Source organism: Aythya fuligula, chromosome 19 (genome assembly GCF_009819795.1).
Source record: "Aythya fuligula isolate bAytFul2 chromosome 19, bAytFul2.pri, whole genome shotgun sequence".
Taxonomy (NCBI): Eukaryota; Metazoa; Chordata; class Aves; order Anseriformes; family Anatidae; genus Aythya; species Aythya fuligula.
The window spans coordinates 2874370-2900490 of NC_045577.1; the positions used below are offsets into that span (position 1 = coordinate 2874370).

Consider the following 26121-nt stretch of genomic DNA (forward strand, 5'->3'; position numbering starts at 1 on the left):
CCCTTTGGATGTAAAAATAATGTAAAAATAATTGGTCACAAGCCACGAGTGTTTCTGTCACTGCCGCAAAAGTTTACCAATGTTTTATGAAGTTATGAGAACCGTGGAAAAAAAATGGAATCAAATGTGCATGTTCCTGGCACTTTGCAAAATTAAGGACCTAAATAAAATAATGGTTATGGTGGGAAATGGGTGTGTATATGAGCTATCCTTGCAATATAGTTCAGCTAAAAGGAACTTGAAAATATAGATAAAACCCCAAAACACAGCACTTTGCCCAAATGTTTGCAATTTATTTTTAACAAGCACATTAGTTTACAGTTTAGTACAAAATGGTCACTTTTCCTTCCTAGAGAGAGTTAAAAAAAAAAAAAAAAAAAAAAAACCTCCCCCAAAAGAATAGACATGAAAGCAGCAAGTTACTGAATTCAAATAAATAAAACATTTAAATTACTGAACTGTTATAGTCACTATTTTCAACATCTCATATGCAATGCACACGCCTAGAGAACGCACTTGGGGCCTTTTGTTGGGCCGGCAGTTCCCACCCGGTTCTGAGTGAGAACAGCAGGATGGGTACAGCGCTGGAAAACAAAAGTTAGAGTTCTCGGGAATAATTTAGTCAGGTTTCTTTAGCACTTGCACCTTTTCTTTCTCTCACCAGCCACGTTGCACAGTATTCCTTTTATTTTCCATGCAGCTTTAATATTTCCTCTTTAGAAGACTCTGTGAATTACGAAGGGCCAGAAATCCTTACTGGAAGCATTAATAGCATTGCAGAAACTTGGTGTACAGCACAATGCAGAAACAGAAGTCCCAGGACTAAGGAGAAGGTGGTGTGAAGCATCTTTAAAAACGAAACACTTCCTTGTGACACTGGTAGCGCAGAGGGGCAATGCAGCATCACACATTCCCCAGCAGACACAACGCATCTTTACAACCAAAGTACGTAAAAGGACAAAAAATTCCATTATGAAGATACAAAGTAAGAACGAGTAAACCAAGATTTACACAACTGAGTCCAAAGTCGAGAAAACCTTTCCAGCTGAGGTCACTAGGAGCAATTAAAGTGAAAGCCTGAGCCAGTTACATGGCAGCACTGAGTTACAGCAGCGACACAATCGACATCTTAATTTCATGCTTTTACACTCTTAAGAAAGAAAAAACATCACTGGAAATTTGCGTAGCTGTTTGCTTTGTCATGTTTCCAGCAGGGCCACAGTAACATAATAGTTATTGGTATGTAGCAAAACCAAAAAACAACCCCAAATCTTATTCTAACAACACGTTTGCTCTGTTTTAATGGTAAAACCAGCCCTACCAACCTCCAAAAGCTTTTGTCTTTCCTGTGTAGATGAAAACACAACTAATGAGTCAAAACTAAACAAACTCAGGCTAATGTATTCAGCAAATTTTGAACAGCATGAGTAATTTTCAGCTTTTCTGCTTCAAAACGTGCAATGATACTGACAAGAGGAAATTAACAGCCCCATAGAAACTAGGAACCTTTTCTAGACCCAACACTTGCTGTACTGCCTTTTGCTGTTTGCTTTTTTTTTTTTTTTTTTTTTTTTTTTTAAAGTGAACTTCTTTGATTGCTGGCTGATACCACGATTTCCCCAGATTAGGTCAGTTAGAAGTTGACTATTTTACCAGCTTAAGTTTGGCAAGTTTGGGCTTTCCCCTCAACTCAGGTCCTGTAGCAGGGACCTCTCACTAGATCCCAGCACGAAGCACAGATCGAGCAGGCTGGACAACCTGCTACCCTTGGGCAGCTCTTTCCAGTAGCTTAAAAGTTGTTTTAGTAGTCAAGTCCAAGTGCTATATTTATAGTGACCCTTACAAATCTATAAAGTAGGAAACCACAATGCCTCGTTGCATCAGAACAGTGAGGATCCTTAAAAAGCCCAGGCTTGATGCTGCTGGGTCAGAATTAGAGAAGTCTGCACGAGAGGAACTGCAGAAGGCAGCTTCCAGCAGGGAGCTACTGTCCCCATGGGGTCAAGTTTCTCACATGGAAGCAAAAGCCATCAGGTCCATAAATGAACTTACAGGTGGCTTAAAAGAACTGCAGGTAATGGACCTCTGTGTACATCGGACTAACAGTGTCACGCAAAGGGAGGTTTTTTTCTTCTGTCATGTTTACAACTACGCAGGGTTGCACTACGTTATGTGCATTTGTACATTATTTTGAGACTTAAAAGAAAAAGGGGCAATCAGCTTTGGCTCCATTTTGTTATTCCAAGTGGAAGCTGCAGAAACTGGTCAGAAATGCTCGGTTTTGTGAATAAGCAAGATTTGGTTATGAAAAAATAACTTGATTTTTTTTTCCAGCAACTTTTAGACTATTTCTGTTGCTGAGCTTTAAACTTAAACTTTCTATGCTGGGGCTCGTGATGGAAGTAAGACAACAACACACTACCAGAGTACATACAAGAAAGAATTGGCCAGGGCCTATCTACCCCTTCTCACGTAACAGAAGGGTTAGCGAACATTCAATTAAATTAAAAGTTGGAAATGTAGAATTGAAAGGAAAAGCCTTTTTATATAACATAATTAATCTGTAGAACTCACTGCCACAAGAAAACATTGAGGCCAAAACCTATTAGGATTAACTAAAGATTAGGTAATGGATAACTAGAACATGCTCAATTACATTGGATAGGATTATAAACTTCACTATCCAGGACATGAATTATCCTCCACAGCTAGGAGCAGAAAGGAACTCCTACTCTGAATGGTAATTTTATAACTGTTTTCATGCTGTCTTGTAATTGCTCTCAGCTAGGATCCCAGACAGATCTGTAAAAGCAACTGCCCTATTCCCAATGGCTGCCACATCCCAGAACAGAGCAGCTCCTGGACTGGACCACAGTTAAAACCCTTCTTGACCCAAACAGCAGAGCACTCCAGCAGCAGAACAGAGATCGGCTGCTCTAAGCACTGTACAGCCAGCTTTACAGCTGGCAGGTGGCATTCCCTCTGATCTCAGAGCTGGCACTGCCAAACGAAGGATTTGTGCTGACTCACAGGAAGAAAAATTACTGTAAGGTAACGGAACTATTCAGGCATCCTAAGAAATGCAGTATTTCCAGATCTACAAATTTGCTCTGGCTTATTGATGCAAACGGAGCTTCACTTTCCTTCATTAAAAACAGCATTTCCCTTTACTTGAGTCCATCAGAATTGGCACTGGATAACACAGTATTTACTCAGCTACTTCTCTGGTTCACAGATGGGTGAGGTGAGTTGCACAATGCTCTGTTAACACATCAGTAGAGGAGCAAGGACAGCACTGGGTCTGAGTTTGTTGTTACTTACACCTGAGCTCCCTTAGAATGGATGACAGCATCAGCAATCAGAATCAGGCTGCTTACAGAGATGCCTTCTGCCCAAACCTCTCATCCTAGAAGCAACTATCCTTGGCTGGAACACGAGAGAATGGAAGATCTACCTGAAGATGTAATGCCTTCCACTTTAAATATGCAGTGTAAATAATATGGGAGAAAGTCACAAGGTTTAGAATTGATTTAATCAAAATAGAACTCTTGTTTCCTGGAGGAAAAAACAAAACACTGTAAAAAAAAAAAAATACAAAACCAATTCTTGCTTCTCCAGACGAAGAAGTCAAGGTAACAGTAACTGTTCAGTACTCTGGTAGGTAAAATCAGCTCTGGATAAATTAAAAAAAAATAGCTTGACGTACACAAAACAATATCCAATTTCTTTTCCAAAACCAGGCACAGTTGATTGCATAATGTAATGTTTACTCTGCAAATGAGTAAAGGATGTAGGCGGTAAGTCATGGAAAATCTGAACTGAAAAATGCAATGCTTTCCTCACTGGGTACTTTATGACAGCACCGTGTGCCTCAGAGTCAAAGAGGGTTCTTACAGCAAGCTCCATATATTAAGCTAGAACACTTGTGAAATGACTTGGGAAGAAAGGGTTTTAAAACAAAGAATACTGTATACAAAATCCCTGATCATAAATATTAAAGCTGTATCTGGTACTGAACAGCCACGTACAATGAAAATGTTTCCAATTTAAACGTCTATACAGATGAACGATAATGCTTCACTTTCCACCGTTTAGATCTCATTCGGAAAAAAAAGTACATTATCATTAAAAATAAGGACGATGCTACATACAGTACGACACACAGACTCATGTCTATGTTGGAAAATCCAATCCCTAAGAAAGATACAGACTGCCTGCTCTCTTCACGGTTAACCAATTCAACTGCATTTTTACCTCTGTCTTTTACAGGTCCATGATTCCCTATTAGTTTATCTAACACCTTAGATTCTGAATCCCGTATGTTTTCTTGGTCCAGGATGTTATTTTCTCTGTTTCCACTTGGTTTCTTCAGTAGATTTTTGTCTTTTACCTCCCTCATATCTCCCAGTTCAGTTTCACTGGCATCAGTCTTGCTTTCAGTGTATTTATACAGAATATTTTCACTGTTATAGTGATACTTCATGAACTGTAGAACATGGTCCTCATTCCAGCTGTGTAATCCTTTAATTTCTTCATGACATGCAGGACAAAGGTCTGGAGTTGGCCACTGAACTTTGGGAAATTTGGGGTCTTCAGTCAAATCTCCTAATTGACAGGAGGGAAAAAAAAATCAGAAGTGAATGAACTAGGAGAAGCGAACCATTGGAAAACATAGAAAATATATTTCACTTATAAACAGTGAGGTTAGCATAAAAAGCCATCACAATAACGTTTGTATTAAACTAAAGACAACCGCGAACAAATTAGGAAATTCATGAGTTTCCTTATGGATGCTTCCTCTTTCCCTTACAAACACAATCAATTATTTTCCTTTTCTCTCAGTAAAAGCTGCAGCATTCAAATTCTAATGCAACCGGATCCCACAAGTGCTATGTTTTTAGAAGGCATGAAAACACCACCATCTGGGCCTTTCAGGGGTTAATTTGAGTTATGGTTCAAAACAAACTGCTCTTTTGCTCTCGATACTCTTTAATCTTGAAGCTTGGTTTGCAGAAAGCCATTTCAAGGCCAGTGACTTGCAGTTATTTTCGTGTTTCTATACTGTGAACTACTCCATCATAAGCTTGCTTTTTCATAGCTTGTTTCATTACTATAGCAAACTATTTCCAGTACTTTAAAAACCATTATCATATTTAAGGTGTATTTTTCTGTTTGCTTTTTAGCATTTAAACATAACACTACCTTGAACTAGATCTCATTTTAACATTTCAGTTGCTCATAGCTCCGGCCACCGTTCTGTCTTGGTGGCAGAGCTGAACGCTGTAGCTAGTGTTTTTGTTTTATACTTTGCTCTAACAAAACCAAAATCTTTAAAACACTTTTAAAACAAAAATCTCTACAGCACAAAAAAGCTCATTTATTTGTTATCAGTATACTAATGCTTAAAATATCTGCAAAATAAATATAGATTCTTATTATTTTTATCTTTTTAAAGGCTGGAAACTTCTCCAGGATTTTGACCAAAATATTGTTTAAGGATCCGAAGAATAATTAAAATTGTCTCTTTGGTATTTACAAGCAAAGAGCAAGTTTGCAATAAAAATCACTCGCTAAATCAATTTGTCTCAGTAGAGAAAGCAAAAAACAAAACAACTTGTGGTATGATTACAAACAGAAAACTTACTGTATTTCATGTTCCCCTGCCAAAAAGAATGCCATAAATTTTGTACACTTTAAAGCAACAGGAAATAATTAATTAGGGCAGAACCATACACAACAGTCTCAAGGCCCACACTTAAAGGTTGTGCCAAGGCATTTTCACGGACCAACCATTATTTCTCATCAGAAGCTACATATATTACTAGAAATACAGATGCAGCTTTTAGGGATTAAAATAAGTCACTGTCCCAAAGAGAAATTTTAGCAAACTTAAAATGCATAATTTGACATTATTATTTATTCCAGTATTTTTATACTTCTTACTAAAAGGGTATTTTAGCCAGCTGCTGCATTATTTAAATCGATATCCATGCGAGTTTTCCAATAACTTAATGTTTAAATTAAGTTCATTGTTCCACCACTTAGCAACTTCAAGTCGGCAAGACTACTTTTTTCTGTGTTCAGCCTGGCAATAGTAACAAACATTAAGGGGGATGATTTTATTTAATACCTCATCGTGTTCTTCTTTCTCTTTGGAGAAAGGAGACAAACTGTTTATACACACAACAGTATTTAATACTTCATAAATCGTGGGAATTCAGCTTAACCACAACATAAACACAATATAGCATATTTAAATTGTAACTAATGCTACATTACACAGATCCATAACAGCAGACAGGGATTAAGTGCAAAGAGAAACCAATTTTCTTTAGTGCTTTAGTTATTTGATATCCCCATAACTGAAAGGATTAAATACAACACAGTATTTTAACTGTATTTTTAGTCTAGCTGAAAACATAGCAATTGAGGGGGGGAAACAGGTATTCTTCATAGTAATTTTATTTTATTCAGTTGTTGATCCACTAATAGCTTAGGCTCTTTTATCCTGAGAAATCCTCCTCTTCAATTATCACCATTTTCTGTACAGCTTCTCTCCAGAAGAAAATGAAGAAATTTAGGAAAGTTTTAATACCAGTTTAAACTGTAATGGAAATAAATTTAATTATTTCTATCCACTGAGAAGTAACTTAACTTTTTTGCTCCTTTCTGAAGAGACTTTTGATTTGTACTTCAGAAAGAAATCACACCAAGCAACAGGTGAAATTTCAGAAGAAACAGTTTCTTTGTGAATGATGAAGATTTTTCATTGTAAAGCATAAGAGATGAACTGCACTACTGAAGTGTATCTCGAGTGTATGCATTTCTCAGTCACTCTAAAGGTACCATGTCGGTCTTTGGAGTTACAGCTGCCCAGGACACTCTGTTTTGCTCTGTACACAAACATCTTTAAGGTTGGTAACTTTGTACACCAGTGTAAACACGGAGTTTGCCTTCTCAAGTCAGAAATTAATAAAGGAATGTTAAGCAGAAATAACAGTTACCATTGTTTTAAACTTATGTTACAGAGTATAATTTGATAACTATTTGTTCAAATATAAACTGCACTGTATAAAATGACATAGCCTTGTCTTTCAGACACAGCTACCTTGGGTGGGTTTACCTAAGCAAGGTCTTCCATACCTGCAAGTCTGTTATTCACTACGTTGTGTTTCTCCCAGAGCCAGAGAACAGCCTTGTCTAACGTTTTAACAGAATCCATGGATTCTTTAGCCATTTCCTCAAAATGCTGAGCACAAGCCTTGCATCCAAAGAAGTGATGAATGTATCTCCGCATGATCTGAAGCACTATTTGGGGATTGTCTTCAAGACCTAGAAAGACAGATGACATGCATTTAGCACCATCTGGACAAACATAGGTTCCATATGCTATGCATAACATACCTAAAAGTAGGAAAAGGAAAGGAAACGTTGCTACCTTTTCATTCCATGCGTATTTACACCTTCGATGTAAAAGCGATGAAAAGCTTCACACATTTCTTTGAAGAAATACCCCTCCCCAACAAAATACATTTTTTAATATCTTTCCTGAGTAGTCAAGCTGAGACATCTATTTATTCACTACCAAATAACTTGGTTTCTAATACAGAGGCTAAAGGGATCTCAAACAGTATCTTTCAGAACAATGTTTTGAAAGACTGGGATATCAGACACCTACAAGTGAATTATTTCCAACATACAGAGGCTCAAAAATGCTAAGAGTGACAGTGCTACTAAAATGTGGAGTAACTACTTATACCAGTATGTTGCTAGGTATTTAGTCCATTCAATTGTGCTTAAAGTTGCCCTGAACAACATGTTAAATACAACAGCTAAAAGGCCAAATATTCCTATTAGTGACATGTCTCCTACAGAAAAGTATTTACAAGCTGAAGGGGAACTTACTTGGACAAATGAGCATCAGACTAAAAAAAAATTCTCAGAAGCTCGTAAGTACATTTTGAAATTGTTAAAATATGCACAGTCCATGCTATCTATATTACACGTAATTCTTCTTGAAGTAGAGACTTACTTCAGTATCTTGCCCAATAATTAAATTAATACGTTATGCATTCACCATTAGGTGCTGAAGTTATGGTCAGTTTGCTACCAAGAAGCCAAGAGTCAAAAACCCTCTGAAAAATATTTCAGGAGATACCTGTGATATCCATCTGTTCTGTCATAACCCCAAGGTATTACAGAGTACCAGAATCTCATTACGGTTATTAATGGCACAGCTTTTCTGGCTGGCACTGAGCGCACACACCTAATAGCTATTTAGCAACAACTGAACTTTCAAGTGCAACTCAGGAATTCCTCCTAAAAATAAATACAAACACATTCTTCTTTCCGTAACATCCATATTCTTACACTAATAATATGAGAAAAAAAAAACGGTGATTTTATTCAGAAGCAGGCTGAAGTCTTTACAGATTGAGGACTTTGTCCTGGACCTTTATTGTGCCGGCAGGTAGCCCCTACATCTATAAGTGACTCAAAAATAGTGTTATTTGCTAAAATCCTGACCTTTAATTTCTGTCTCAGATTTTCTGATTTATGCTTCATTGATCTAATAAATTGTGTCAGAATGTATTTACAAATTCATGCATTATCTCAAAAACAATTGTCAAAGGAAACACATTTTATGATGCAGTGCCCTGGATTGAACAAAATCCTGACTGCTGTAGCTGAACACGTCTCCCTAAAAGTAATTTGCAATACAAGTTTTACAGATTGCACAGTAAGGGGTTACAGAGCTCACTGTCCTATTCTGGTAGCGAATAACAAACTCTAGTAGCACATATGCCCTCCATACAAGCATTATTTCTTCGAAAAAAAAAATCCTTAGCAAAACCTATTCAAAACTATCAGAATATTTACCTGTTAACTATGTAAGAAATATATGCAGATCGTCGTAACACACCTTTATTTAGAACAGTGACATTTCAGTCTTAAACACGGGGGTAAAAAGTCTTTAAAACCATAAAGAAATCATAAAAAGCAAACAATCTCTACTCAGACATTCAATATCTGTGATTGAATAGGCATGTATAAATAAAAGCTATGAGATTAAAGCAGATTAAAATACAGTATTAAAAGAAAGGCTGAAAAATAATTTTATAAAGTTGAAATGAATTTCAGGCAAAAGAGTTTTATCACATATACTGAATATGAATTTAGGAAAAAAACATAAAAAATAACTACCAGCAAACCACCTCTTAAAACAGACATTTGTACACAAATTTAATTATTCTCCTGTGCAGCGTTACATTCTTGAAAGTTCCCTCAAAGTTCATTTTCTAGGGGAGGCTTTCTAATTTAGCAACAGATTAAAAGGAATTCAGATATATTTAAAAAAAAAATCCACAAGCCGGTCTTATTCACACCAATGGATCCTATTAACTGAAAACACGTTTCATACAATTAAGTACACCTAGGATGTGATTCCTGCAACGATTTTATCCACCCTCTGATAGGAACAATTATACTTAAAGTTCCTTTGGATTCCTTTATGCTGATCCCACTGCAGGTTCAAATTACACAGGTCAACATTAAACCACATCAAATACAAAACAATAAAAACATTATATCAAGAAAGCCACAGCAAGTCCACATGGCTAGACTCTGCAAGCAGGGGAAACTATCAAGAAAAATACATCTGGTTTAAAAAGAAAACAAACAATTGCAAAATGGCTCATTTTGTTTGTTTTTCTTTTATCAGCCCAGAGATGAATCTTCTATTAACATCTGCCATGTATCATCGTGTAATCCTCCTTTTCTCTTTCCTCCCAAACTACAGCAATTCAGGGTAACCCTAATCTTTAAAGTGGACAAGAACCATAAAACCCTACCTGTGGTGGGAAGGATTAGGGAGTACATCATGCTTTTTAGTAGATGGGATTTAAACAAGCAATAAGGAGAGGAAAACCTCCCAAGACATAATCCGACAGTCTCAGACTGACCCAATTCTTTCGCCGTAAGAAGTGATCATCACATATCTGTCCCGATTTAAATCAATGCTTAAGTGTGCCGAAGAGTTTTCAGGTTCCACAGTGTATTTTTAACTTCAGACTGACTAAAGCTCACAACTGAGACATGGAAGCAATTTAAGATGCAATTTTGCATACTTCGATATTAAGAACATTTATAAATTTAATTAGGACAGTTTGGGCAGTTCAAACAAAAGGGGGAATTTAACTTATGCATGATGCTGTTGAACAGCTAATATATCATGCAGCACAAAAAAACGGTGTGACAGAGCACAGCACTAACTTAAAGGAATTCAACCTACTCTGCCAACAATAACAAACAAACAAAACAAACAATAACAAAAAAACAGAAACAAAAATCGTATACAGGATGATTAGCTATTCTTAAACTCCTATTTTGCAGGAGGTTCAACATTAAGAATTTAGAGTTTATCACTGTGATTGCAAGTAGTGCTGGACAAATATATGTATCCATAATTTTTTTTTTTTTTTTAATTTAATGCACAAACAACCAGAAAACCAGGTAACACTGTATAAAGCATTTCTTGCAAAAGACATCAAGCAGACTTTAAATTTAAGAATAAAAACAAAATTGAACTAAAAATCAAACAATGCACTGTCTTGACAAGTATAAAATAATATGGGGAGTGATGCTTTAGCATTTATAATTCTATTTTCATTTGTGCTAAGACGACTAGGAATCAATACCAGAACGTTAACAGTTTCAGAAGACAACGCAAGTCTAAAAGAAGCGATTTTACTAAGTGTTTGCAAAGAAGTGAATACATCACACTGCACAGATTAAGGGACACTATCTAAATTCATCTGAAAACAAACGTGTCATGACATTCTGTATTTATGAAATACAATTACAGAAGGATTAGCTAATGGTTATACAGTTTTTATAGCTACTAAATTCTACGGTTACATCTTATTCTTTTCAAATTAATAGTGCCACCTCAGATAATCTTCTTCCCATTTCAGATAGTTCAGATTTTTTTTTATTTTTTATTTTTAAAAAAAAAAAAAACCTACTCCCCTCTCCTGTTTTCTTACTCGCATCTTTAGGGCAACATATTTTATTTACCACATTTCTAAGCAAGGACAAATTGACACACTTTCTTTCAAAGCCACCACAATAAAGCTATGCTCTGACCCCTGCTGGTACAAAACTGAAAACTAAGCCTCAAAAGCCACTGTCCATGAATGTATTAGTTGAGAATTGAATGGATTAAAGCAATCTTTTTCTGTACTTTTTCTATTGCATAGCAAAACTGCTACACACTTATTTGCCTTGTCCTTCAAGTGTCCCACATAACTACTGCTTACCTGTATTTATCAATGCTTTTGGTCGCAGCGCAGCTTGAACAGTTAGGGTATGAAACAGCTTCCAAAGGGAGCAGGTATAACCTCTCAGCTCTGGTCTGCTGCCCTGACATCCGACCCACTCAATTCTCTTAGTGAGAAATATCCCAGAAATCTGAAAATAATGTGTATTTAAGATATGCGCAGCTTTGGTACCTAAATTAACTTAAACAATTTTGGAAATGACACTTCACTACTGAACACAGCAAGTATGTTTAAAAGCTTCAAAGTTCCTAAAATATGCTTGTATTTTTGCATTTTTTTTTCCACATGGTTACCCATAAGCTAGTTCACTACTGAATACCCAAACATACATTATACGCACTGGAAATTTCAGAGAACTTGAGACAGGCAAACTCACGTAGTCAAACACATACAAGCAATCCTGTTGCAGGTAGAAACACAACATTTCCACCTAAATAAAAGCTGTGTTTAAATAAGCTTAGTATTTTCATGGGACATCACTTTTCAAAGCACAATGCATCCCCTCTCTTATTACAATGCTCAGTCCAGAAAAGAAAGGCCCAACCCCAAAGGATAAAGGCTTTGAATTCTCAGTTGAAATAGGGAGGAAATATGCCTCTTATACATTCAGTACATTTCCAGATCAGCCCCTAAGTTTTTCAACTAGCATTAACAACAATGACAATTCCTCCTGAAATTGAGGTGATCCAAGTATAAAGGACAGTAAATTATTCTCTGCACTTGTTGTTAATGACTTCATGCTTAAGGCAAACAAATTGTAACCTTGGAACAATCCTTAAGTCTGAGATACTCTGATGCACCATTACTAAACTCATCCCTCTTGCAAGCACATTACATGATACTCAGTGTACAATCACTGGTGTTAAACCTACCAAGATGCACATCAGAAACGTCCGATTAGTCTGGCAGAGTATATTAAGTAGCTTAACTTGTAAAGATTTTATTTTAAGCCCAGTATGAAAATAAAGCACACACATACTACTGTAAATAGAGTTACAGTATCCCTGGGCACGACAAAAACTCTGCATTACTCGGCAAGATCTAAGTGACTTACAGTAGTAACATATTCACAGGATAAGATGTAGAATTCATTTTTATTTCTTCTTAAAACAAACCCACTATTTACTATAAATGAAATCTAGTGCAATATTTTTAGTTTCAGTGACTTATCTCTCTGCTTCCTAGAACACACATTAAGTTTCTAAATTTCAGATGGCAACCCCTCTTAATAAGAAGACAGACAGAAATTAACTTATGTGCAAAGATGGCCCTATCACATCGCTTTGCATTACCAAACTGAGATGGGATCCCTGGCAAGGACTATACTGCAACAGGAAATTAAAGAGTTTTTTTGTTTGTTTGTTTTTGTTTTTGTTTTGTTTTGAAAACTCCTCAGGAATAGTGCCCATTTCAATGGGTAAGTTTCTCATCTTCTAACTCTGACATTCACTCAAGAGAAACCTGCTGATAGGAGGCAAAGCAAGCAAGGCTAACATAGAAATTTTTGCTGGAAATCTTGCATTTGAAACTGACATTGGTGAACATGTATATGTTAGTGATTGCTTCCTCATAAAACAGACAGGATTGTGGGCTTCATTTCTCTCATTTCAATTTCTTCATGTAGATTTTTTTTTCTGGTAATGACTTCACTTTATTTTCATTTTAACCTTCTTATAACTCCATTATGACTGAGGGACCATCAGTAAGTGATGTCTTAGATTTATATAGAATCTTATCCTTTACTAATGCTGCATTTGTGTGCTGGAAACTAGTAACAGCTTACCCGCATTTTGTTGTTGACCAGATCTAGAATAGCATCATAAGGGATTTTGTCTAATGGAAGGCTCACCAGCCACTCTTGCAAGGTCTCTAACAACTTCACCACAGGCTGACGGCCAGGAAAAAGCTGAGGAAAAAAATAAAAAGAAAATACCAATATTTTAAAGCACAAATCTCATTAGCCGCAAGACAGCTTTCTATTTATCGATATGTCTTTTTCTTGTATTCAGTAAGTTTAACAGACAAGATTTTCTTTGTTATGTGCAAATGCTTGTTCTGTTTACCAGTAAAAAGCCATCTCACATTAACTTGCTTAAAAAATTAAGCATGCTGCTTTCGCAAAACGTTAACCACTATGAAGTTACTCAATTTCAAGCAGAAATGCTACAGAACGACTTTTGCCAGATTACATAAACTTTTGTATTAAGGTAATTCAGCAGTGTATAATTCAAGAAGGAGCATAAAACCTGAGTGAATTAGAAAGGCTAAAATCCTTTCTCACTCTTAGAATATTAACGACAAATATGGATTCTTACAAAATTTTTGTTCAGACTTCTGATTCTGACCATTTCAAATCTAAAGGGTCCTAATACAAATCAATAGGCATCACAACTGAGAACTAAGAGAAAAGCCTTACACAAGAGAATGCAAATAAAGGACAGAAACCCTCACTTGTATAATGGCAGTCTGGAGATGAGCATGCAACTAAAAGACAGCATTCCCTATTTATACACTAATAGCCAGGGAAGCAAATGACATAAGCTGGCCAGGAGCCATCAGGAAGAAGAGAGGATGCTTTAGGGATAATATGATAGAAAGATTACCACTACACTTTCTTAAAGAAATGAGGCCAGCTAGAGATTTCTGACCTCTGATGGCTGCAGGGGGGCAAGAAACTGTCTGACTGATAAATCCAGATAGTTGGGGACAGTTCATACAGCCCTTATTATTCCCTTAAACAGCTATTGGTTCATTTTATTTAAAATAAAGCAAAGCATTAGTTGCTCAGTGACACTGATGACTTCAGTAGGCTGATGTTGGAAAAAAAATAATTTAACTTACATCACATACATTACTTACATTATCCCTTCATTCAAGTATAATGTGAGCGTCTTCATTTTTGAAGTACTGTACCTCAATTATATTCAAAATTTAGACTGACATTAGAAATATCTGTGAATACCACACTGTTTGTCAAGCACGCACTAATAAAACCCAAAATTAAGAAGTGAAAAACATTTTCAATCTCATCGAGTTAAAATAGCTATTTATCCTGAAAATCTGATAAAGACTATTTATAGTATTCGTTCAATATGCTGCAGACTGCTTAAAACTTTATCTAAATTTGAGCCCTCGAAGATGAAACTAAGAAGTATTGCAGCCCTTTAAATATATCAGAACCGTATACAGTAACTCAAAAGCAACACTTAAAGAAATCCACAAAACTATTTTTAAGCTACTGAGGAAGTAGATACTTAAATATATTCTGAAAGACATTTTGAGAGGCTTACATCACGTAATAAATTTTACGTTAGTCATTTTTTTGTTAAAATAATCAAGGACCAGAAGTGCATACCTTGGCAGCGATGGTAACAAAATCCTTGAAGGTCTTTAGCTCAGCTCCCTCAAGCATCTTGTGCGTAGCAAGTTCTACCCTAAGCAGGTAATGCAATCCTGATTCAAGGTCAGCCATGTACAGCTTAGATCTGAAACACACATATATAATGTTATGAAGTGGCAGGTTTCTTTCGCTCATTTTCTCACCAGTCATGAAGGTAAAATTGATATATAGTAAGGTGTCATTAAAACCTCAACATTTGCCACTCCACAGTGATTGCAGTATATCCTATGGCATACATGGAAAGATACAACAGTTACTTCAGGTGCTCGCTATGGTGAATGCCAAGTTCAATGAGTTTCACTGTAGTCTTTTAAAGGAGTAGTTTTATGTCACTTTGTTCTGAAATGAGGCGAATGAAGCATAGTCACACAAGAATTTCTTTTATAATTGACTAAACTTTCATCTCCCAGCCAGTTTTACTTTGTAATGAAATTATAACCCTGCAATTGTCAGCAAGGAAATAGCTAGTGTAAGGAAATTATAGTTTCTCTTCAGGATCTGGCAGGAGCAGTAAAATGACATGCTACAAAGGAAGGGAGACTCTTGCTCAACACAAAGATGATTATACACAGACCAGAAGTGTAAACAAGACTGGGGGGAAAAAACAAAACAAAACAAAAAATACTGAAAGCCCAGTAATTTGACCAATGAATCACTGTTCACGATCACAACAGTTACTTGCATTTAGAAGAAGCTGTAACCTCGGTGCTGGAACTAACTCACCAGTGTTATCTGAATATACTGAGAAATGGACTAAGTTGAATCAACAGCTGAAAGCATTGCTTTCAGTATTAAGCATGAATGCCTTTTATTTTATTCAGCAGAAGAATGAAGATGATTAAGTAGTGACCAACCTATTCAGTTCAAGGTGCATCACCTGTGGTGGAAAAAAATTTTAAACCACACTAGAATTTTATAATAAATGACAGCGCAGTTTCCTATGTGGCAAGGAAAAACTGCAAGCAAATTTTAATAATCAAGCATTGATCTGAATTTCAAGATCTGAATATCAGTATCACTTACTTATCAAATTCTTTCCACTGCTTGATTTCTGTGCTTTCCTCTTTGTTTTCTTTAACAGGTAGCTCAAGTGGCAGAAGTAGTTTCTTTCTTACACCTGGCAGCGACTTTAAATACGAAGAAAAGGAAGACCGAAGAGGCTTCACACTGCATATAAATGAACAAAGTAAAGATTACTTTTCATCTCACATTAAAAGAATATCCAAGGCAAATTAGTAAGTTTATAACATATTCACTTTGTTTTCCATTTTACAGTTCTGGTATGCATGATGTTTTGCTAAAAAGTGAAAACAAAACTGTTCAATTTAGGAACAGTAATAAAAAAACACTGGGATTAGTAGTTTGAAATTCCATACAAATTAAGAACATCAGCTTCATCGAAATATCAGCTTGCCTTATACAGACAAGATTACACATACAGCTTATATGTACAGCTTGCTTTTTGACTTAGAAGCAAGGTTTTTAGAGCTCTGATGTGTCATTATCTTTTTCCGTTTTTATTCAAGCATTTTCCTTTCAGGCGTATTACAGTAATAGGTTAAAGTTATAAATAGGCAACAGCGGTAAGCAAAAGTAATACTAGGTCTCTTATTAAAAAAAAAAATATACATAATACTAAATGCTTTATGAAGAACTACCAGCAAATTGCTATCAGCATATCAAACTCAAAAATACAAACATTTGCCTAGAGCTTTCCAGTACGAAGCACTACTTCAGAATTGTCTACTTAAAAGTAAGTTTTGTCAGAAAATAATCTTGTTACTGTAGCCAAGCATCTCAAGGGTTATAATTAACTGCCACACCATTTTGATTACTCTTTCCTACCATAATAGGAAATCTCACTTCCACTGACAGAACCCATATCTGTGTATTTTAAGAGCAAACTGTGTAACAAGATCACTACATACACTTTAGTAATTGCTAGAGTGCTCAGGCCAGGTGATTTTCAAAACACAAAGGAATGGAACACAAAATTTTAGTCCACATAATGTACTGAATACAAGCCATGACAGTGTCATTATATACATGCAACAAAAATGGTTATGAAATGACTTAATCTGTATGAAAGGAAGTTATAGCAACTCCTTTTATAGCTTCAGTGAATTCCCTTATGTTCCTCTGAGACAGAAACTACTTACATGTTAATTAATCCACGGGACCCGTTTGGATGCACCAGATAGCACGAAGGGACTGAGGTTATACCAAGTTTCTCTAGAAAAGGCTTATCAGAATTCAGCGCTCTCTTTACCACAATGTTTTCATACTGGATCAAGTCTAAGATAACCTGTGCAACAGAAGGTAACAGTAATTATACATCCTTAAAGAAATATGGAAGACAAGACAGGTAAATAGGTCAAGTGCATCATCAAGCTGTTCACCAAGAAAGTGCATCTATGATCGTTCCATGGACACTAACAATTTCAGCTAAGAAAACTTACTCTGGAAATTTACTCTTATCTTCCTTTTTTTTCTTGGTCTATCCTGATCTTTTCCCTTTGAAGTCTAACACCCGAAGAAAACATGAGAATGAATGATGAAGTGTCCTCATACACTTCAAAACAGCACAGAGAATACTCCACAGGTATGTTTCATGTTACGTATATAAGAGTTTAAAGGCAAGTTTTCATGAAGTGAAGAAACATTTATTCAGTCCCATCACTTTATGGCATTCTGATGTCAAAGTCCATGACTTAGAAAATAATCAAGGGCTTAAAGTAACACAAGATTTTGCCTGGCAAGCCCTGTACTCTGTGGTGTCACAGCATCTAGCTGTCCCTTCAGCTATTTGTTTACCAATCCACAGCACAGACTGCATATATGAGTAAGTGCCCATACCTCAGAAGTTCCAGTTCAGAGTCCAGCATCTTAGCTCAAAACATTCTTCATCACCTCTTTAAACCTGATGCTGGGGTTTTGCACTGGAGCAGCTGGGAGTGGGCACACATTTCTCTACAAGGTGTAAACTCTAGCAAATGGCAGACGAGGCAGAAGAGGGCGATAACGTAAGGATGCCTCAAAGATTTGCCAGGATTCAACTATAAAAGTTCTTTGCCAACTACAGTCAGTGTTGCTCCTATGAACATGATGACTCAGTTTTAAGTAGTGAAAATTTTCCATTTAAGAAAAACAGCCTAAACACTCCTTTTTCCCTTATTACAATGTTATTTCCTGTTTCACTATTTAAAGTTAAAATTCTGTATTACATTAGCGAATGTTTGTCCTTCTGAAAACAGATTCCATTTTCTGTTATTCAAATGATACTCAGCTTTTCCTATAACAGAAGGTTTAAAATCAGTTTGACAAAGTACTAGAGAGCTTTACAGTCATCACCTTCTTTTTGGTAATGCCCACTTGTATCAACACAGCAGCTTCCAGAAAACAAATGTCTAGAAGCAGCCTGCTTCTCAAAGTGATTCTCATTTTTGGCAGCACACCCTCCACTTACACAACTCAGCCATCTCAGCATCAAATCTAATTAGAAACATTTCACACACATTGGATGTTTCTACACAGATTATGCCTAGATAATTGTGCAATTTATTTTCTTTACTTATCCTAGATCTTGGCAGCAGGAGAAAAGTAACAGTTGTCTAAGCTAACAGCAGGCTCATTAAATGGCAAAATGATGCCAAATCAAATATATTATTGGGGGGGTGGTGGTGGTGAGGAAAGCAAAAACCAAAAGACTTTCATTTCATCAGTGGCTAAGAGCTGTGAAAATTTTGTTATCATCTTAACTTAGAAAACAACATGTGAAAAAAAGAGAAACAGAGGTTTTAGATTAAGAACAGTTGAAATCTTAAGAGCTGTCCAGAAGAATGAGTATTATGAACAGTTCTCTAGCAGTAACAAAACACAACATCTGACAATATTTTTGTTGTGATCTTCCAGCTCTTCAAACAAAAGAATTATGCTAACAATGAAATTGAAATATTAATCTTCCTCCCGAGTGTAAACAGAAGTTAATATGACATTGTGCTCATTTGTAAGCAAGTTCCTTTGTGTAATTAAATACAACAGCCCTATGTAATCACTTGACTTTGTGATATCCCAAATACACGTGACCTGACCCTCATCATCCTTTAATATTGTCCTACAATCACAAATTTTCTTGCTTGGCTAACTAACATAAAACTCAGCTGTGTTACGATAAAATTCATTCATACTCGTTATGTCATAAATCATACGTTACCTCTCGCCCGACGTAGGAGTTATTACTTTCAACCACAACGGCAGTATAATGATTGCTGTTCTTGTCAAAAAGAGCAGTGATATCACTGGACCTTTTAGGAAAAGAAAAGCCATTTAACACAGGTAGAATGCCATAAACTCAGTGTTATCAATTAAATTTCTTTTTACCTGTCTTGTAGCAGAACTAGTAATAACAAAAAGCTTACTCCATCTTTAATAAGATCATCTACATTTTATTAAATTAACATAGCAAGAATACACCAGCTGTATTTTAAACAGAACTTACAAAACTGGATCCAACGATGGGCAAGCAGGCGGTCTTGACTCTTGAGAATGGTTCTGTAAGAAGTCAATCATCATCTGGCGAACTGTTTGCAGCTCACGGTCTGCTCCTGCTCAGTACAGGTTACAAAAAGATGTAACATCAGGAAACTATGGAAAATCTGCCTGTTGATAACTTGTTACCATTCTCGTGCTTTTGTGTGGCATTTTTTTGATTTACATTTGGACTCAAAAACCGGGCATTACTATTTGGCTGAAGAACAGAGGATTTAGTTGTAGGATTTCACTTTAATGTTGAGATGAGATCGTATTTAAAAACTGTCAACCCGTCCCCAAATTTATAAAATATTAAGACTTTTCCAAACCTAGCCATCTGCCTGCCTTGCTGATTTTCTCTTACAACAATGCTTCATTCTAAATCCATGCTTGTTTTCACAGTAGATGCAGTGGGAGGCTTCGGTGGCTTTTTTGCAATAAGGATATTCACCACGGATTTAAAACAGAGGTGTACCATTCTTACCAAATGGGCCAGGTGAGGTTACAAAGCCACAGAACAATATAAGGAAATAACTGAAGTGTGAGAACATTTTGTATGCTTTAAAAGAAAGAAATCAAAATGCAGAAGCTCTCACAAACGCCAAATGTAACAGGTACAACTGCAGTCTAATTCTACATGAAGGGTTAATGGTGCAGGTGGTCCCTCTTCTGACCTCTGGCCTTTTGAATGTTAATCCCTTGGAAAAGACAACATTACTTTTGTCCTCAGACAAATCACCTCAAGCTGTGATCTTGTCAGACACACAGGATAAGCCTGGTTTCAGCTAGTCAACATCTGAATAGGGGTTCTCCCATTGAGATTCAGGATGCCTGGAAACTGGCTGACAGGTCAAAAAGCACCAGAGCCATGATTGATCAAATTGGAACTCATGCCCATGAGATTTTTTTGTTTGTTTGTTTGTTTTGTTTTTTTTTCCCCAAACAATTATTTTTTTTTTAATAATCTAACCACTTGTGAACCACATTTCAAAACCTAAGAAATGTAAGCTTTTAAACAAAGGTCCGTGTTTTCACCTGTCTAAAATTCTGCCTGATATTTTAATACAGTAATTGTAACATCACATCTTAAGAAGCTTTTCAGTGTCTAGGTGTCTAAACTAATTGACAGGACAAGGGATTTTGCTAATTTTTTGACAAATTCCTGGCTGATAGGACAACTGCTTTGGGTATTGCTTACAGTAGGATAGTCTTACCTCTGGAATTTTCTCCAGTTGTAAACTGCTTTGTAAATGCTTTGAAGTACTATGTGGGGAGGAAAAAAAAAAAAAGTATTATTGGTACTATTGCTTTGAAAATAACTTCACTGTTTAAGAAAAAAAGCTCAGTTTAGAAACAATGAGTTTTTCAAGAGTTTTTGCAGCTCTAATTACAAAACACATATCTATTCCAGTCTTTACTCCTAGCCTGTGAGTTCCAAAGACCTGCTTCTCAACCACATGAGAGTAGCTCATCTGTCAAAGCTCTGATCTAACAATCAAGCAAACTTTCAGAGGAAAAATACCATAACATATAATTCATAATTGTTATCAATCTGTTACTGCAAACATTAACCCAAACTAAAATTGACTGATTACCAAATCAGTACCACAAACTATGTATATACTCAGAACATTATTCAAATTTTCTCAAATCCAGTGGTTAGACTGGGTAGACAGTGGAGCTTGACTGCCTTCTGCTACTACAAAAAAAAAAAAACAAAAAAAACAAACTTACAGTGTCTAACAAAGAGTATATTACAATTTATAACCGAAACTTTAAAGACCAAAAACAAACAAACCACATTGCTCTTTCTATCTGAGTAGAGCACCACAACTTCTGCAATAAACCCCCTACTGATCCTTCTTCTGTCGTAACAGTGTTCATTCAGCCCTCTCCTTCAATCACATTCTTCTAATGCTTACAGTTCAGTGTGATTATATGGACTGGCAAAGACAGAAGTTAAAAATTTTCAGATTCTAAACTGAGGACTGAATTCCTACTCCAAATAACTGCATCATCTGTCGCACTGAGTAAGAAGAACTTGATTCCATCTTTTATCAGCCCTGCGATTTTCTCTGCAAAATCACAGAAAAAGCCAAGATAAAGAACAACTGGTTCCATGCATTACTATGGACAAATAAGTTTGTTATGGTTTTAGTTACTATAAATGAACCATGCATCATTTACATACAGCAATATATCATGCCACTTACCCTAAAAGTTGGATAGTAGTGAATACCATATTCTTTACACGTCTCATAGTTCTCTTCTTCCCCGCAATCCAGCACACCGATTCTAATTGCAGACTCCCAATCTGGAAAAAATATATATATTTCTATTTTCAGCAGAAGTGATCAGAGGTGCCAGCTGACATCAGCCTGGTTCCGAAGGAAATCAGGCAACAGAACTCCGAAGATAAGCATGCAGAATATATTTAACTGATTAAGATGAATCCAGCAGTTACTTGTTTGCGTGGCCATCAATTACAAAACTCTAGTTTTGACGCATTTGGTATCAGGGTTAATTTTAACAAAAGGACTCACTAGCTGCTGAACTTGCCGTGTCCTCAGAGGTCTTCAGATTCACACTCACCACAAGGCTCCCACATTGCCTGCTGACCAGTATGTCCTTACCTTTTAGTACTTTCCAGGAGTACCTTAGAGATACTTCAGAAATACCTGAGTTTTAACCAGAGCGCTAAATGGCTGAGTTTCCTTTATAAATGTTTAATAACCACAACCACAAGAGTTCAAGTATTTCCATAAACATGCTTATATAACTTCAATAAAAGCTTTCAATTCATTCATAGCCTTTTTTCCTTCTCATATTGCCAGGAACTTGTCTTTTCGAGTCATGCTCCACTGCAGCAATCACTTTAAAGAAGACCCCCTCCAAGAGGCTCCTTGTACAGCTACTTTTTAAAGCTAAGCTGAATCAAGACAGCTGTGGGCAGAATTTGAAGATGCATCACAATTCCCCAAGATCAATAAAACATAAACCAAAACAGCACTAAAAATTAAATCTGCTTTTATAGCAAGGAGCATGAAAGCATCATCAAGTTCAAGATCTGATTCTCAGTTGTATGCCTAGCTGTGTTGGAAATGTAGCTTGACCTTTATTTGTCTTTGAGGAGGATGGGGCAGCTGAGGGGGAATTTCAGTTGTGCTCAACATGCCAACAGCTGAACAGGCACCAGGAGTGACTACAAGCATTCTAGAGCAGATGGGCACGTATTCACACAGACACAAAGGATACAACCGTCCATTTTATCAAACAAAATGCAAAATAAATAAAACAAAACTTCGGCTTCTGGGTATCTATCTCATTCAACTTCCACCACTCCTCCTCCTTTTTCCACCTGTCTCCATCCTCCTCGGCAGGCTGAATAGCAGCTCTATGAACTGATGCAAATAGCCCACGTACAACAATGGAACGCATCCCCAGCTAAACACTTGGGTTAAAGAGCACCAGCTGGGATGTGTGCTGCTTAGCATTTGCTTCTGCTTAAAAAGGAGCTTCTCGTCTCTAAGGGATGTGGAAGCTGCTGGAGTACACAGCGTAGGCTGTGTAAGTTCACACTATCACTGCAGCATAGATTTTGGGGGTTTTACGCTGCTGAATTTTTAAATAGCATTAGCATTTTTGAAATAATGCATAACTCAGTTCTACTCGCTGCATGCTGTAGAGAGGGCAAAGGAAAATACCCATGGAGTTTGCTATTACGACAGAGTACAAGCGTTGTTGTAGCATTCAGAGCTCTGCAGGGTAGAACAATTAGCTTGGCCTATTCCACACGGAGTATGTTGTTAAATCTGAGAAAAATGTTTAAGCATACTGAAGGTTGTTCCAAATTTATAACAAAAATGTAAGGGAAAGATAAAATTTCTGACAGAAGTTACGTTAGAGACTCCAAACAACTTGACTAACTCACAAACTACAAGGAAGGGGCAGCTGAATGACACCACGTTAACCAAGCCCATTTCTGTTTATGCTAAACGAGTTCCAGCAATCACGTGAATACACGGGATAAATGAACTGACAATCCAGCAGGCTGGCAGACTGAAATGCTGCTCCCACTTGTGAAATGCTACAGAATACCAGCACACCAGCCGTACTGCATCGCTAGGAACATGCTTCCTTGCACAAACCTTGCGTGCTCCCTGCAGCACGTGTATTACCAGCATCGTGCTGCCTTCCGTCGTGACGTGAAGTCAGGGAGATCAGGAATACATCACAAGGATCCCCTCTGTGTGCTGCTTGAGAACCACGTATTTAACACACAGGCTGCTTCCAGAATAAGGGCAAGGTTAAAATTGTTCCTCAACAAATAAATAAAGCAATTTCTAGGAGCTCCTGTATCTGGAACAACTGGCCATGATTACTTCTGCATATAATTCAAGGGTTGCTGGATGTGGGATTTCCAAGGGGTTGTTACTTCTGCACAGAATTCCTGTCCACAGAAATTTTGGTGCATAGATTCAACCACCCTCTACGATATCAAAGGTACAATTAACTATAATGTCCACTTTGGACACTACTGTAATAAAACTAAATGCATGATTAGGAACACAGCAGCAACAACTCCAAGTTTAAAGCCTGTCCTGAAAGGGCCAAATTTCAAAATGAAAAATGCAAATTACACAAAAGCAAGCTCTGCTCCCATTTTTCAGGAGCATTATCTTTAAGCTTGCAATGATATTACCAAGGTTTAACGAATGAGAAATGGAATAAAAATTACTTCTATTAGCACAGGCCTTCTAGTTAGGCAAAAAGTTGCACCAATTTAACTGATCCATACTCAATTATTAAATATAACCATAATGATTAAAGAATTTTCAGGTACAGTTGAGTCTGCATCCATAAAGATCCTTGAAACATCCCAGCAGGTGAGTAAATATTTTTGAAAAATAGATGTTGAGTCAGCGTATGTGGGTGAAATATTTTTCAGATGCAGCCACCAATGAGAAGTGTGGCTGTTCTCAGTCTCCTGCTCAAACCCACCCATTCTGGTTTCGAGATGGACAAATAACGCCAATTTGCATTTGCTGGTCAGGCCAACATCCACAAGTATAAGAGTGCACTGTTTAAAAGAAAGTCTTTATGAAGACACAGGCTATGGTAAATTGGCCAAAAGCAAATCAAATCAGAAGGTGAAAATGTGACAGAAGCTTATGCAAAGAAGGCAGGAAAAATACTGCTTTTATAAATAAAGAAGACCCATGGAAGTAATGAGTGTTTGAAAAGCCTGGAAACCACCAGTGCTCTGGGTTTCTTGTTTTTCTCAGTTTCTGCTCGGCAGTCAGCAGCCCCCAGCACATGACAAACTCGTCAGGGCCTATTTTTGGGTAGGCCTCCGTATCCTTACGTCTAAAAATGCGTATACCCAATACTGCACCTACGTTTCGTTTTAGACTTTGTTAACACTTTTCACACCCCAGAGCACAGCAGAAAAGCCAGAGCACTTCACTGCCCCTCAAAACAAAACCACATCAGCGCCTCAGAACCGCTGTCGCCATCCTGAGAGCGCCCCTTGGGTAAAACGTGATGCCCAGAGCACTTTAAAGGCCTTTTAGGACACCCATACTCTGCATGGCATTTCCCACAAATTCCATCTCGGGTCTTTTCCCCGCCACAGGCCCTGAATTTAACCAGGAGCTCAGGGACCCGCTTGTCTCAGATCCCCAGAAGGTGAAACACTTCAGCGGGTGCCAGGACCAGCAGGCAGACACCACAAATCTGACTCACCGAGCTTGATTTCTGTATTTATTTATTTTTACCTCTCCCTGTTCTTTCTTCCCCCGAGGCCTCCCACTCCCCCAACACTCACTTTTTATCTACAAACCCCCCAACCCCAGGGATCTCACCCCAAAACCTTCCCACCCCACCGCCCCCGCTGGGCCCCAGCGCTCAGGGCAGGCCCCGCCGAGCCCCCCCGCGTCGCCAGGCCCCGTGCCAGCCTCACACCCGTTCCCCCACACCGGGCCGGGCCCTGACGGAGCCCCCCCGGTGCCGGGGATGAGGGGACCGGGACCGGGACCGGCGGCGGCTGCGCCTCACCTTTAACGTCCCCGGCCAGCGCCCGCCAGGTGGGGGCGAAGGCGATGCAGTGACCGCAGGACGAGCTGTAGAACTGCACCACCCAGGCCGCCGAGGAGTTAAGCAGAGCCCTACGCACCGTAGAGGCCGTCAGAACGGTCAACGGGTCCTCCCCGGCCCGGTACAACCGCGCCGTCACCGCCGCCACCGCCGCCGCCAGCAGCAGCAGCGGCACCGCCAGCGGGCGGCCGCTGCCCGCCGCCATCTTGGGAGGCCGGCGGCCAGGGGGCGGGGCCCGCGCCCTAGCAACGCGGCCGGCCCTGGCAACGCGGCCTAGCGGCGGCGGCGCCCGCCCGAAGCCCGCGGGGGGGATCCCCCCGCCAGGGAAAGGGGGGTGTTGCAGCCCCTCTCGGCCAAATGGGCTCTGAAAGGGTTAGGGGAGCGGGTGTCGTCTCGCCCGGGGTGGACACAGGTCCGCTGAGGGCCTGGGGTAGGGTGAGGGGGGGGGAGATCGCTCCCCGGTGTCCCCTGCTGCGGTGCGAAGCTGTGGGTGCTGTGTTGGGATGCGCGTGTCCCGTAGGGCTCCCTAAGGGAATGGGTGGAATGAAGAAGTAGGTTAAAGCAATGCTTTAAATGCTCGGTGGGTGGTTTTAACACGCAGGCGATCCGCTGCAGGAACAAATCGCGGCCTCACGGAGCCGGGCGCTGGGTTGAAGACAGCGCAGCCTCGCACTGAGCCGTGGCGGCAGGAGGGGGACAGCTCTCTTCAAAGCAGGAGCCGGTAAAAAGCTGCACGTAGGATGCTGTGAGTCTGAC

The 26121-nt window shown here is 38.4% G+C and overlaps 1 protein-coding gene across 1 annotated transcript; it reads right to left on the reverse strand.

The window, feature by feature from the left end:
* Positions 1-272: 272 nt before the first annotated feature.
* On the reverse strand, positions 273-25570 carry QSOX2 (quiescin sulfhydryl oxidase 2). Its single transcript, XM_032200224.1, has 12 exons — positions 25327-25570; positions 21483-21583; positions 20484-20532; positions 19238-19343; positions 18953-19043; positions 16899-17044; positions 15763-15906; positions 14695-14824; positions 13123-13245; positions 11319-11469; positions 7144-7332; positions 273-4605 (listed from the first exon to the last, which is right to left on the reverse strand). The coding sequence occupies exons 1-12, from the start codon at positions 25568-25570 to the stop codon at positions 4055-4057; spliced, it is 2025 nt and encodes a 674-aa protein (XP_032056115.1). The 3' UTR covers positions 273-4054.
* Between the last annotated feature and the right edge of the window lie 551 nt (positions 25571-26121).

Coding starts and splice junctions, on each gene's coding strand:
- QSOX2 (XM_032200224.1), bottom strand. CDS start 25,570: ATGGCGGCGGGCAGCGGCCGCCCGCTGGCGGTGCCGCTGCTGCTGCTG. Junction 17,045..18,952: donor ACTCCTACGTCGGGCGAGAG/GTAACGTATGAT, acceptor TCTGTTGCACAG/GTTATCTTAGACTTGATCCA. Junction 4,606..7,143: donor AGTGAATAACAGACTTGCAG/GTATGGAAGACC, acceptor CCTGTCAATTAG/GAGATTTGACTGAAGACCCC.